The 14,508-nt window shown below is 33.8% G+C and overlaps 1 protein-coding gene across 2 annotated transcripts; it reads left to right on the top strand.

Moving 5' to 3' along the window:
* Positions 1-880: 880 nt before the first annotated feature.
* Positions 881-10,064, top strand: LOC126691951 (phosphatidylinositol 4-phosphate 5-kinase 9). Of its 2 annotated transcripts, none has more exons than XM_050387282.1 (9): positions 881-1,151; positions 2,139-3,580; positions 4,087-4,254; positions 5,234-5,399; positions 7,028-7,174; positions 7,409-7,596; positions 8,028-8,182; positions 8,934-9,099; positions 9,480-10,064. In XM_050387282.1, exons 2-9 carry the CDS (start codon positions 2,283-2,285, stop codon positions 9,751-9,753), a joined length of 2,562 nt encoding a protein of 853 aa, XP_050243239.1. In that variant the 5' UTR covers positions 881-1,151; positions 2,139-2,282; the 3' UTR covers positions 9,754-10,064. The 2 variants fall into 2 exon arrangements, with proteins under 2 accessions (XP_050243239.1, XP_050243240.1); XM_050387283.1 differs by having other exon boundaries at positions 882-1,151; positions 7,028-7,138.
* Positions 10,065-14,508: the final 4,444 nt, after the last annotated feature.

Genomic DNA, 14,508 nt, shown 5'->3' with positions numbered 1-14,508 from the left:
CTGCATTTTTTTTTTTTTAAGGAAACGAAGAAGGAAAGAGTCAAAAGTCATTTATATTTACCGAAAACTTTAAATTCAAACGCACACAAAGGCGTTAGAAAAGGCATCGAACGCATAACAAAGCAAAGCATTCGAATGCGAGAGAAACAATAATTGGCGGTAGCACCTTTTAAAAGCCAGCTAAAAGATGAAAACCTTTTTAAGTTATTAGTTACTACTACAATGTGGCCCCCATCTTTCCGTCAACGGCAGGTAAATCTCCAACCCCCACTGCTCTAAGCGTCGTCCGTGGGTCACGGCCAGGACTCGCACAGCGACATTTTCATCTCTTTCTTATTAAGAACTCAATTAATTAAATAAACAAAGTGTATAACACTTGTCGGCACGCTAATCCTAATCCTCACATATATTTTTTCAAAAAAATACTAAAAAAATTGTCAAATCAAATGGCCTTTTGGAGATGGTGATGACCAAAATTTTTTATTTAATTAACTTTTAGGTATAACTGTAACTACTTAAATTACCATATAAGGTAATCAACAAATCAGATTTTGGGTTTTACACTGGAGCTGTTTGATCACTGGGGCACCTTTACCTAATTTCGGAATGGAATGGATCTCAACAGTCACATAATTTAGACTTAAAAAAACTGTGTGAACTCTGAATTATTATGTCTTTTTAAAAAAAAAAAAAAAAAAATTTTACCATTTCAACTAACTAAAATCTACTTATTTTTCTTTCTTTATTTGGTCGGAACTGTCTGAATGGACCTATACCAGGGTGTAATAGTCTTTTCACAAGTCAATACACCAAGCCATATATAAAAAGCCATTGATATTTTTAATATTTTAATGTAAGATTTTGGTTTTATATTTTTAAATTTTGGGCTATTATGTTTATGTCTGGCTAAGAGAGCTTACTCAGTACTTATTACTAGCTAGAGATTTTGATCCCATTTTTGGATTTTTTTGGTCGCAATCGAAAACATTGAATCCAAAATCCAAACACAGAAAATTAAAAATCCTCAAAGTTTTGAAAGTCTTAAATAACCAAACCACCACCACCGCCTCCTCACCAATATTCAACTTCTTTTAACTGCTACACTTCTTCAACTACCTCTCTCTCTCTCTCTCTCTCTGTCTCCTTTGAAGGTAATATTTTTAAAATTTTTTTTTGTTTAGATTCTCATATGTGATGTTTGTTGTTGGTGAAGTATGTACTGGAATGGACTTGTTTTGCTTTTATTTTCTGCTAAAAATTTGGAACCATTTTTTTGTAGCAGAAATATGTGATTCTAGCCATAGAGTAAGAATAATATTGAGTATTTGATAGAGGACTTAGCTTTGTTATTATGTTTTTGTTGTAGTAGTTTTTCCAAAAATCGGTCTGATTTGTATAAGAGCTAAAAAGAAAATTTCCTTGATCACTTTTAAATTAATTTCAACGCTTTAAGAAAGTTTAGTTTTTCTCTATGGTAAAGAAAAAACATAAAAATAAATAAATAAGAAAGCATAATTGCGAAACAATATCAAACTATGTGACAATTTGTAGGGGTTTAGTTGACTGAATTTTTGAAAGATTAGTTATTTATAATTATTTGATTCTGAGCTGTGTTTTGTTGCAAGTCAATGTGGGAACAAGTTTGGCTCTGAATTTGGAATTTTTTTTTTTTTTTAAATCTTTTTGTTTGTGCCCTTTCAGAATGATCCATTTTGATAAAGCTTTCATGAATAGCTTTTCGATATATATATTATCGGAATAATAGGATGGAGACATTTTCAAAAAAAGTTTTCTAAGTAGATAAAAAGTAATTTGCAAAATGCATTTTAGAAAATAAATGTATGTCATGCTTTTCGTATTCTCAGTTAATGAAATTTCGTAATTATTTGCCTCCTTTGTTATTCTGAATTACTTCATTTATGTCTATGCATCTTGTTTCTGTTTTTTTTTTTTTTTTTTTTTTAATCCTATGTTCTTTTTCCCAAGTCTTTTCTTATTGAAGGTCGTATTGTAGTTGTGAAAATTCAATAAGAAACAGGACTCTCGAGTCTCGTGTGAATTCTTTTCCCATTCTGTGTTTCCATTGCTGCTCCAATATGCTATCTGAGGCTATTGAAAAAACTTTATTTTGCTAATAGGTCAAAGGACAAGGAGTTTGAGCGGGTATAGATACAGTTCCACAGTAAGATCCTGTTGTGACACCACATCTTGTCTTGTAGCTTATGAGAACTTTTGAGATTCTTGTAATATTGTAAGGAACTGTTTCCTTCTGGGCATTATGCATGTCTGGCCCTGTGGCCATTGTTGATAATGTGGTTGGAGCACTTTCTTGTGCAGATAGAACAAAATCTCTTGATGCCATTATCGATAAAGATTGCACGCCCATATTACCTAATAGTGAAGTTGGTCATAGTTCTGAAACTGCTGGCTTTAGAGTTGGTGAGCTCTTACTTGCCAATGGGGAATCATATTCGGGGTCGTTGCTCGGGGACGTCCCTGAGGGTATGGGGAAGTATGTGTGGTTGGATGGTTGCGTTTATGAGGGTGAGTGGAGACGGGGGATAAAACATGGGAATGGAAAACAACTATGGCCTTCTGGAGCAGTTTATGAGGGTGAGTTTTCAGGTGGTTATATGCATGGTACAGGGTTGTATATAGGATCGGATAATTTGACATATAAGGGACGATGGCGGTTGAATGTCAAACATGGATTGGGATATCAAAATTATCCTAATGGAGACATCTTTGAAGGTTCATGGATTCAGGGTTCACCAGAAGGGCCAGGTAAGTACACCTGGGCTAATGGAAATGTTTATGTAGGGAATATGAAAGGTGGGAAAATGTCAGGAAAAGGAACCCTTACTTGGATGAATGGAGACTCATTTGAAGGAAACTGGTTAAATGGCATGATGCATGGATTTGGAGCATATACATGGAGTGATGGAGGCTGCTACGTGGGAACTTGGACACGGGGTTTGAAGGATGGAAAAGGATCATTTTATCCAAAAGGTAGCCGACTCCCTGCTGTACAAGAATTTTACCTCAATGCTTTGAGGAAAAGAGGGCTATTACCTGATTTGAGAAAGCAGAACCCTGCACATATTCATCATGCTGCTTCTGTGGATATGGGAAATGTCAAGGTTGGTGGGAACCAGAGATCTCGTCGTGCTTCATCTGACCAAAAGCTTTCCAAGGGAAGCCTGTTAAATTTAGAGCAGTCTCGCAACAGAAATGTTTGCCTGGAAAGGCGTTGGAGTCTAGAGGTATCTATTGAGAAAGTGATTGGACATGATTCATCACTAGGGTTAACGGACTTTTTGCAAGAAGGTAGTGAAAAGGATGATGAGTTCAGCATTCCAATCCTGGAACGAGAATACATGCAAGGGGTATTAATCAGTGAACTTGTATTGAACAATGGTTTTGCATCATCATCAAGAAGAGCAAATGGTTTTGCACCATCATCCAAAAGAGCAAAACGACTGCAAAAGAAACTCGCAAAAGAGGTTAAGAGGCCCGGTGAAGCAATCATTAAAGGTCATAGGAGTTATGACCTAATGCTCAGTTTACAGCTTGGAATCAGGTACTTTCAAATTTCTGACTCATACACCCTCACTTAGGATGCTAAAATCATGACTCTTCATTACATATCTCTATCATTTTCATTTTTTAATTGGAAATACTCTATGCGGTTTCTTGATGAGATTATTCTTTAAACTTTTATTCCTTTTTAAAAAAAAATCAATATCTGATTGTTAAGTGCAGTGATCTTTAATTTTCTCGGACAATGTGTAGACAATAAAACTTGCATTGTAAATTTGTAATGAAAAAATAAAATCATTACAAACAGATATATAGACAAATGTAGGACTTCATGAAAATGGTCAAAGAGTCTCAACATGTTTCTCCTTCAGTTTGGTTCACATGTGTGTGTCTTGAGTTTTCCCAGTCTAGACAGAAGGTAAATATTGCCTTTCCTGGGACAGGCATGGTCCACTTATTATTGCAGAAATCCAAAATTTTCTGTCTCATATTCCATTACATTGTGGTTAGGAGGTTAATGTTGACCATGAATTCAATTATGGACAGATATACTGTAGGGAAAATTACTCCCATACAAAGGCGAGAAGTTCGGACATCAGATTTTGGTCCCCGTGCTAGCTTTTGGATGAATTTTCCTAAAGAAGGGTCCCAATTGACACCATCTCATCAATCAGAGGATTTCAAGTGGAAAGATTATTGCCCAATGGTTTTCAGGTTGGTAGTTGGCCTTCCTGTTATTGCTACTTAGGTTAATCTTCTATGCAGCTTATTTTTTTGTATGATGTGTTTATGAGGCATGCTTGTGATGGATAATCCTAGTGTTTGGTAAGCTGCTATGTTTCAATTAGGATCATAGCCAGGCTAAAGTATATGATTTAGAAAATTTGTTGATACAGTGTTCCTCTTATTTTTTTGGATAAAGCTGTATTGCATGGTTGTTTCTTATAGGTGGAGTGCTTATGTCATCCAAATTCTTTTCATTCAAACATGGATAATCTTGATTTATATAGTATGTCCTATTTCTTTCCTTATACATACATAGTGCCAATTCTGAAACATAATACTTAAGCCTCCATGTGACTTCAGTCTTAATATAATATATTCTGAAACACCTGTGTCCCTGAATGCTAATTGCTAAATCCTGGCTGACCTAATGTGCTAAAGTTGATACTGTCCTTGTGTCAAGTCTCAACACTTTTCTTTTTTCTTTTGAAAGTCCCAAGGCTCAAACGTGAATGAATTGTAGCATGAAGGCAACTATGATGCTTTTGTTTCAACTCTATGAGCACTTTTATAGGATGCTGACACACCATCCAGATTGTACATCCGAATTTTGTCATTATTAATCTGGGAATATTTGAATTCTTGACTTTGTGCTTATCATCATTATTTTGGAGGTTACTCTACATTTACCTATGATTTTTTAAGTCAATGAGTTGGTAAAAATGTATATGCAGATCATTATCATGCGTCCTTATTCTTTGGATAAAATAAAAAATTGGAAAGCCCCTTCCTTGTAAATATAATTGCTGGTAACTAATTCCTTTTGATGTCTGTGTTGATCTTAAACTGCCTCCCCCCAGCAGGGGAGCCTCTTTTAATCTTTTCATGCTGTTGATATTCATCAGTGGAAAAAGAAAAGGAAAAAAAAAAATGATGTTGATATGCATGTCCTTCTGAAAATTCAATGTAGGAATTTAAGGGAATTGTTCAAGATTGATGCTGCTGATTACATGATGTCCATTTGTGGGAATGATGCTCTGAGGGAACTTTCTTCTCCTGGGAAAAGTGGGAGTGTTTTTTTCCTGTCCCAAGATGATCGATTCATGATTAAGACTTTGAGGAAATCTGAAGTAAAGGTTTGTCCATTCCTCAGATAAAACATTAAGGGAATTAACTTCTTGTTTTGCAATTTCTGGATTTTTGATTTCGTGATAGTCATTTATCTATGATGCATATTTCTTGGTAAGATATGAATTTTATTTCTTGGTAAATGATTTGTGATATCTTGATTGCCATAAACTTTCATTTCCAACATATTATTGTTTCCTTCTTTTACCAAAAATATTCATAGTTCTTTCTTTTATATAATGTCTTTGATCAGAAACCTATATCATAGGCTTAGGGATATCTGTGAAACTTAGGAGCATGAATTAAGGAAATTTGATTCTATTTATCAGCATAAAGGACATCAATTTATGCCATTTTTCCTTAACTGCTGATGGATGTGGTCAATAATGGTTTGCTTATTGATTACAAGGACTAAATTTTGAACATGGGAGTAATTTTTATGCCTTTAATGAAATTGCTCCATCAATTTGAATTATATTGGTAACACATTTGCACATGTTGCTCCTGATGTTCCACAGTAGATGAAAATTTGCAAAATGATCATGTTTTGATGAGTCAAAATAAACCTAACAGTTTTTTGGAAATACTCAACATTCACATGTGTCACTTGATCTTATTAACCATTTTACAAAGACAATCATTTTGCTTCATTAAAATTCTTTTCATTTACAGAATTTCATATATTAGCTTACAAATCACAGCATTTATTTGTGCTGGACGAAGGGATCATATTCGATGGAGGAAGTGCGATGCAACCCTCAAATTTCATGGCATCCATCATTCACTTCTGTAGCCCTCCTTGTTGTGGGTTTATTGTAACCAGTGAGGCTGCAGATGCTACTGGAGTATAGATTTGCATGAAATCAAAATTGAGTTTTGGAGGGACTGAATGGCCCATTCACTTCATAAATTCTACATTTTAGTCTCTTTAGCTGTTTGGATGGTCGCTCTATTTTTTTGTTTGACCTTGTGTCTCTTTATTATTTTGGAAGTGTTAAGAGTTAGCACTAGTTGCCTCCTAGTTTTATTTTATATATATATGTATGTATTTCCTGTGTAGATGGATTGTGCAACCTTTAGTGCTTTCCAACAATCGTACTAATCATTTGAGAAGAGCGGGGGGAACCAAGCTTATTTATGTATGAATAACAAAGATGTCTGAAAAGGAAACCTCTGGGATTTTTAGTATTTCTTTGTTATTCATACATAAATAAGTCACCTTGGGACATGTATTTTCTCTTTTGTGCTTTATTGTAACAGTTCTTAGAAAAAATTAGCACGGGTTGATATTTCCAATACATGATTGACATGGTTCCAAAGGGCTTGAGGCGAGTCCAAAAGTCTCTTCTTTAGAAAGTTTCCATACGTTATCAAAAAAAAGAAAAAAAAAATGATTAACATGGTTCCAATATACTAAAAGACTAAGCTTGAGCAATTAATACAACTTTAAATTTCAGGAGCTTATAGGACCTATTTTAGTGTGCTTGTGAATCATGTAAAAGAACTCCATACTCAACCAGGAATGTAGTTCTGAAGAGTCTGAACCATGATACGTCTGCTATAATTGAAGTTTTATATATGTTCTCTTTCTCATCATATACCTCTAAGTTCTACTGACTGGAGCTTTGATGTGTAGGTTCTTCTAAGAATGCTTCCAGATTATCATTATCATGTGAGGACATATGAAAACACGCTTATTACAAAATTTTTTGGCCTTCACAGAATCATACCTTCTAGTGGTCAAAAGGTAAGCAGCACAACGAAGCATTCATCTGTTCTAGAGGTATTTTTCAACGTTTTACATTGTCATAGCCATTTATTTGTTACTTCTTAATATTTATGATACAGGTTTGAACTTCATTGAAATTTTCTGAGCCGTGGGCCCATAGTACTGTGTTTTAGATCTGATGGTGCTATGATTTGTATCATGCTTTGGTTCATTAAGCCTTCTGCAAGAATGTGAGATGCCTTCTGTTCACAAGAAGCTAATATTTGTAGTTTATTTCCTACCTTGCAGTTTCGCTTTGTAGTAATGGGAAATATGTTCTGCACAGAGTTGAGGATCCATCGAAGATATGATTTGAAAGGTTCGTCCCTTGGACGTTCAGCAGACAAGGTTGAAATTGATGAGAACACAATACTCAAAGATTTGGATCTAAACTATCAATATTATTTGGAACCCTCTTGGCGAGAGGCTTTATTGAAGTAAGTTGTACTTTCATAGCTGCCATGTAATTTCCTTTCCTACTTGGGAGTTAACATATCAAAGGTTGTGAATTGGTAATCTTTACCCGATGTGGTTAATGAATATATGAAGGTCCCAAGTGAATAATTTCTTTATCCATAAAAAGTTGACTGTAATAATTTGTGTGGATGCCATAATTGTGTGAAAATTTTTGAAGTTCCAAATTGTATAATCTCTTGCCTAATAACAAGTAAAAGTTGGTTTTAGCTGGCACACAAGTATCAAGCTTCAAATGTAAAGTTCATATCCAACTGCTGATTTTACCCCTAATTTTGTTGTTTTAAATGACAGGATTTGAATTGTGGCATTCATCTCATGCTGGCTGTATTTCTTATTGTTCCAACAGATATTGACAGCACTTTCCTATTTATGTGACTTTTTTTGTATGCAGCCAGATTGAGATTGACAGTAAGTTTTTGGAAGCACAGCACATTATGGATTACAGCCTTTTGTTAGGTGTGCATTATCGAGCCCCTCAACACCTGCGCTCTCTTATGTTCTACCAAGGTATAACGGCAGATGGATTGGAAATGCTTGCAGAAGAAGGTGCGGCTTATTTTCAAAATTGGTGCTCCACCATAATCTGTTCATGAAATTTTAGGAAGAACATTGATTCAGTTGTCTGGTGTCTTTTTATGGTTAGAAGATTAATTGGAAACAAAATGTGTAAAAACATGAGAGTATGTAGGAAATTTATGACAGAAGCTAGTGTCAGCAGTTAACCTTTTTGGTAAGTGGTGTCTGGGGTTAGTTAGTAAGTAGTGTGATGTATATGCAGTTAAGTAATAAGTAATGAGAAAGGTTTTCTTTGAGCTATTTTGAACTGAAAATAAACCAACACATTTGAGTATTGTTTTATGGTCTTAATTTAGTCCATGTAATCCAGTGATAGTGGTATTTTATGAAGTCCCATTTTTCATATTTCTCATGGGATTGGCAGTTTATTTGTTGAAGGCTACATAACACCCAAGTAAATAGGCCAAGTTCCAATTTGAAAACTTAGGACCCTCCTTATTTAACATTGACAGCGAATTGGTTTTTGTCCTTCTTAGTTATTTTTGTGTGTGTTGACATAATGTTTTTTTTTTTTCTCTTTTGATGTATATTTAACTTTAACGTCTTTTTCCAGTGAGGATTTGAACTGTATATTTTGCACGTTTTACATGAACCACACCCATTAGACTTGTAGCACCCACTAATTCTGATTTAACCTGGTCATCATCACTCGTCTATAACTTGCATAGCTGCACTGTTCATTAATACAGAAGACTAATATGGTGGTTATGTTTCAATTCAGACCCTCTAGAGAATGAGATCTCCAATTACCCACAAAGCCTTGTTTTGGTCCCCCGTGGAACAGATGATAATAGTGTTGTTGTGGGGCCTCACATCAGGGGTAGCCGATTACGAGCATCAGCTGCTGGTGATGAGGAAGTTGATCTTCTTTTACCTGGTACAGCAAGGTATGATTTCGTGGAATACCTAAAGCATGTTGTCGTCGCAGCCAATGGGTCTTTTATTTTTGGGCAAGTGACCAATATGTCATATACAAATCTTTCTTTGCTGTTTGGCCAGTATTGTAGAGGAACTCATATAAGTTATATAAAACGTACCCTTGAAGAAAATTAGGAATGCCCTAGAGCTCTAGACGGTTGATTTTGAATAATATTTGCAAGCTTGATCCATGCTATCACAAGAAAGATGATCCATTTTAGAATGTCTTTAATTTAAAGATTTAGGCATCTCAAGTACATAGGAGAATAAGAGAAGGCTTTTTTGTACAATCTACTACTGTATGTCTGAAGCATTGGAGTTCTAATTTTCTTTCCAACTTTTTCAACAGGCTCCAAATCCAGCTTGGTGTGAACATGCCAGCAAGGGCAGAGCTGATTCCAGGAAAAGAGGAAACCCAAATGTTTCATGAAGCATATGATGTTGTTCTGTACCTTGGTATCATTGATATTTTGCAAGATTACAACATGAGTAAGAAGATTGAACATGCATATAAATCTCTTCAGTTTGATTCCTTGTCCATCTCTGCCGTAGACCCTACATTCTACTCGCAGCGCTTCCTGGAATTCATTCAAAAGGTGTTCCCCCCGAATTCCATAAGTTAAAATTTTACATTCTACTCGCAGTGCTTCTTGGAATTCATTCAAAAGGTGTTCACCCTGAATTCCATAAGTTAAAATTTTGGTCAACGTACTTAACATACTACTTGTGGGAGTGCTTGTGATCATTCTTGTCAAGGGTGATGGTGGAAGAAGTATCAGTTTGTCTTGTAAGTATTGTTAAATAGGTAAAGTAAGCTCATTTTAGCCTATCTAAATGTTGTTGATAGAATAGTTTGATTTTATGTTCTCATGAATATTTGATTTTTTTTTCTCGGAGCACATCCAGTTTGCAATGGCAGTCTTTCATTCAGGCATCTAGTGTTCACACATTGTTCATGATGTGTTGAAAAAAAAAAAAAAAAAAAAAAAAAAAAGAGAGCTTATGTATGAGAAATTAAGGAGCGTTCTATTATTATTATTCTTTTTTTAGACGAACCAAGGATAAGTAAAATCAAGGACCATTTTAGATAAGAACGCTCTGCTATATTGTTATTGCAAAAACAATGTTTGGACTTTTAAAAAAAAATTTCCAATTATGTTTGGACTTCTGGCCAAGCGAAGAAAACGTGTCTGCATCAAGTATCAATATTATTATTCCAAGCAGAACAGATGAGAACAGTCACTTAACTTGATGGTGGACTGTGGGCAGGGGAGTGCATGGGTTGGGTTGGTGTTTTTCAACCCAATCCGTCCTTCTTTGATTGAAAAATTCCTAACTCAACTCAATCCAACTCATTACATGTATAGAAATCAACCGAATCCAACCTTAAGGGTTGGGTTGATGGGTTGTGCACTTGTAGTTAAAATTTTCATGTATTATAATAAATTTTGGATTTTCATAAATTATTTAAGTGTTTGTTTTTCAACAAATCATAATAATTCACATGACATGCCTAAATTATATTTCAAATTCATCAAAATTAATTCTAAAAAATACCCAAATAAATTTAAAAAAAATTAATTTAAGGATAATAAAAGAAACTAATATATATGGTGGATTAGGTTGTGTCAGATGGGTTGGAAAAATGATCAATTCAAACTTAGCTTAACTTGAGCCTTAAAATAAAATTACAATCCAAATAAATTCACTAACCCAAGGTGTTGAGTTGGCTTAGGCTGGCCAAGTTGAATTTGTATGGGTTAATTTTGTTGGGTTGGTTGGTTTGATAGATACCCTCAGTCATGGGGTGGCAAAAGGAGAAAATTCCTTTAGAGCTCGTTTAATTGGAGTGAGTTGAGGGAGGGTGGAAATTTTTTTTTTTGATTTTTTGTATTGTTTAAATGGGAAAGAAATGAGAGATTTTATCTTTATCCAAAATTTACGTGAGCAAATACCAATGTTTTTTTAATTTTTATTTTAGAGAAACAATACCGACATTTTTAATATTTGGGATTTTTTTTTTCCCTTCATTTTTTAATATTTTATTTGAACCAATTTAACTAATCACATTCTTTAAATAAAATATATAAAAATAAATAGAAAAAATAAGTTAAAATAAAGTAATTATTGTATTGTGTCACTTTAATAATGTATCTAATTATTTTTTTATATACTATGTAATTGATGCATGAGAGTAAATTCATACAAACTATATTTTCCATCTTTTTGTTTTTTTTTTTTTTTTTTTCTTCTTCAACTAAATAAATGAGTTTTTTATTCCTCCATTTTTTTACTCCTTTAACTAAGCAAAATAAGAGAAAACTAAAATATCTTATATCTCTCTATTTTTCATAACTTCCTCATTTTCTATGCTTTCACATTTTTACCCTCCAAATAATGGAGAATGGACACTCGGGTTGCACAATGCGTTCACAACTTCACATTCAACGCATTGGATTCCTAGTTCGACCAACATTTGTGGCTCCAGTTCAATATAATTTGTTTTTTGGTTGTTTTTTGGGTGGGACCGTGGGGGTGAGGTTTTAAATTTTTGTTTTCAATGATTAAAAGGTTTTATTTTTATTTTTAATTTTTTTGGAGAAACAGGTAGATAAAAGGGTTTTAGAATTGGGTTTATTAGGAACCCCGAAACTGGTGGTTCTTGCCGAGGGTTGATAGAAATTATAGGAGAACTATAGGAAAATTTACTTAATTTGAGGTAGTCATTCTCCATAGAAAAAGAAATAGGTTAAGAAAGAAATGCACTAATGCATTAAGCAATGAGTTAATTTATTCTTCAATGATAAAAACATGATTATAAGTAAGTATTTACAAAACCATAAAACTATTCTATTGGCCCACAAGACCTTATCCTTTTTTTCTTTTTTTTTTGAGAAACGAACACACACATACACACAAGGGAGAGGGAAAGAGATTCTAATATAAAGGCACACCACAACTCCACAAGGCCTTTCCTAATGGTCTTATTATTCCTCATGTGCATTAATGATTCTAACGTGTGTTAAAGGTGATTAATATGCTTGGAATTATAACTAACTAACTAAATCCCCATGAAACAATTATTATCCATGTGCTTATAGCATTCCTAACAAGGTCACTAGCAATATTTTTATAAAATTTTTAACAACAAAATTTAAGTAATAGGTTGTTAGTTGTTACTAGTTGTTATTGATGCGCAATTTTAATGGTGGGTTCAAATTTGAAATAGTAGCAACTTATTATCTAAGATTTGTTGTAAAAGTATAGTGAAAATGTTGATAATGGATCACTCCTTATTTATTTTAAGGTCAAAATGCAAAACTCACTCTCTAAGTTTTACATTTTTTCATTTCAGTCCTCTAAATTTGAGTTTTGTTATTTCAATCCTTTAAATTTCGTTCATTCTCAATTGAGTCATCCATTAGTATTCTGTTAGTTGATGCCATTCACTTACCAAAATGATGCCGTTTTGGATGTTATTATTATTATTATTATATTTTAATTTATTAATTTCAAAAAATAAAAAACTTTAAATTTTTTAAAAAAAAAAAACTTAATTACCCAAGAGAACGACGTCGTTACCCAAGGATTAATCGGCTTCCTTATTCTCAGATAGCGGGGCTACTATTGGTCTGGGTGGGGATTATTTATTCACCGAAGCTGTCGAGTTTGTTGTAATTTATGTCTGCTCCGCACTTAAGCAGTGCGGAGACGGTGTGGTGGGTATAGACAATTTCAAGGAGTTCTATGACCCAACATTGAAGCGAGCAAGGCAAGTGCTTTTGGAGTATTCGGGAGTTTTAATTGTAGGAGATATCAATGACATGACGCTTTTGAAGAAGCTTTTTGAGCTTGTGACTTTTACCCATGTATTGCATTTGGCAGCTCAAGCTAGAGTGAGGTATGCTATGGAAAATCCTCTATCTTATGTGCATAGCAATCTTGCTGGTTTTGTTAACTTGTTAGAAGTTTGTTAATCTGTGAATCCACAACCTGCAATTTTGTGGGATTCTTCTAGTTCGGTTTATGGACTTAATACTAGGGTACCATTTTCAGGAAAAGATCAAACAGACTAGCTAATTAGAGAATAAGAAGCCGATTAATCCTCTGGGTAACGGCGTCGTTCCCTTGGATAATTTAGCTTCTTTTTTTTTTTTAATTAATGTTTTTAAGTTTTTTTTGAAATTAAGAAATAAAATAATAATAATAACATTCAAAACGGTGTCATTTTGGTAAGTGGATGACATCAACTAACAGAACACTTACGGAGAACTCAATTGGGAATGAATGAAACTTAAAATACTGAAATAACAAAACTCAAACTTAAAGGATTAAAATGAAAAATTGTGAAATTTAGAGGGTGAATTTTGTATTTTAACCTTATTTTAACCTAAAATGACTCTTTCACTAGAGTGAAGTCAAAGTTTGGGGGACCACATTGCATATTGATACATCTAGGAGTGTGCACAAGTTAAGATAAGAGATTTTTTCAATTCAACTTAACCATGGTTAGGTTGAAAAAATACCTAACCCAACCCACATGGAACAAGCTGCATTGGGTTGGATGGTATTAAAAAAAAAAAACTAAGTATTAAAACAACATAGTTATAAGATTATTAACAAAAATAACAATAGATTTATAATCTTATTTGTGTTGGTTTGATACACCAATCAAACTTGACCATAACACAAGACCAATACAAATAACGACAAATTTATAACCTTACATACCTAAGCATAGTACCAAACTCCACACAAATGATTTGATTATTGCATTAAACCCACACAAATAATCTTATATTGAAAAGAAATGTGAAAACAAGTTAGGGGGAAAGGCCTTGTAACTGAATTGGCACCTCCCCATGCATAAAGTGCTTGGAGGTCTAGGAGGGAAAGGGTTCAAGTTGCGGGTTAGCAGCATGTTGTAATTATTTCTCAAAAAAAAAGGTTAGGGTTTAATTTTTTATTAAGGGATAGGGGGAAAAGGTAAGTAAAAAAAAACCCATATGATTTATATTAATATACATATTAAATATAAATGGGTTGGGATGAGTTAAATAAATTTGTGAATCTATTGACAAGCACCCAACCTAACCCACTAAAAAAAAAAGGCAATCTAACCCAACTCACCAAGACACCAACTCTTAAAAACTGACCAAACTCATTGGATTTGGTCCATTTAAGCGGATAGTTGGATTTGCTACATGCCCTTAGATTAAAAGTAGAGAAAAAATTTAAACACATACATACATACACACACAATAATGAGTATACACAATCCTTATCATTTTTATAAATTTTAATGAGTGTACACAAATTGCTTACCTTGCAATCAAAATGTACAAAGCAAAAATTCATCATTATTTTATATAAATATA

Source organism: Quercus robur, chromosome 7 (genome assembly GCF_932294415.1).
Source record: "Quercus robur chromosome 7, dhQueRobu3.1, whole genome shotgun sequence".
Taxonomy (NCBI): domain Eukaryota; kingdom Viridiplantae; phylum Streptophyta; class Magnoliopsida; order Fagales; family Fagaceae; genus Quercus; species Quercus robur.
This window is presented reverse-complemented; position numbering and strand designations above follow the sequence as displayed.

What these genes read in the sequence shown, in the direction of transcription:
- LOC126691951 (XM_050387282.1), top strand. Translation starts at nt 2,283, where the DNA reads ATGTCTGGCCCTGTGGCCATTGTTGATAATGTGGTTGGAGCACTTTCT. An exon ending in TATTGCCCAATGGTTTTCAG is followed by an intron (nt 4,255 to 5,233) that starts GTTGGTAGTTGG and finishes AATTCAATGTAG; the next exon opens with GAATTTAAGGGAATTGTTCA. An exon ending in GGAAATGCTTGCAGAAGAAG is followed by an intron (nt 8,183 to 8,933) that starts GTGCGGCTTATT and finishes GTTTCAATTCAG; the next exon opens with ACCCTCTAGAGAATGAGATC.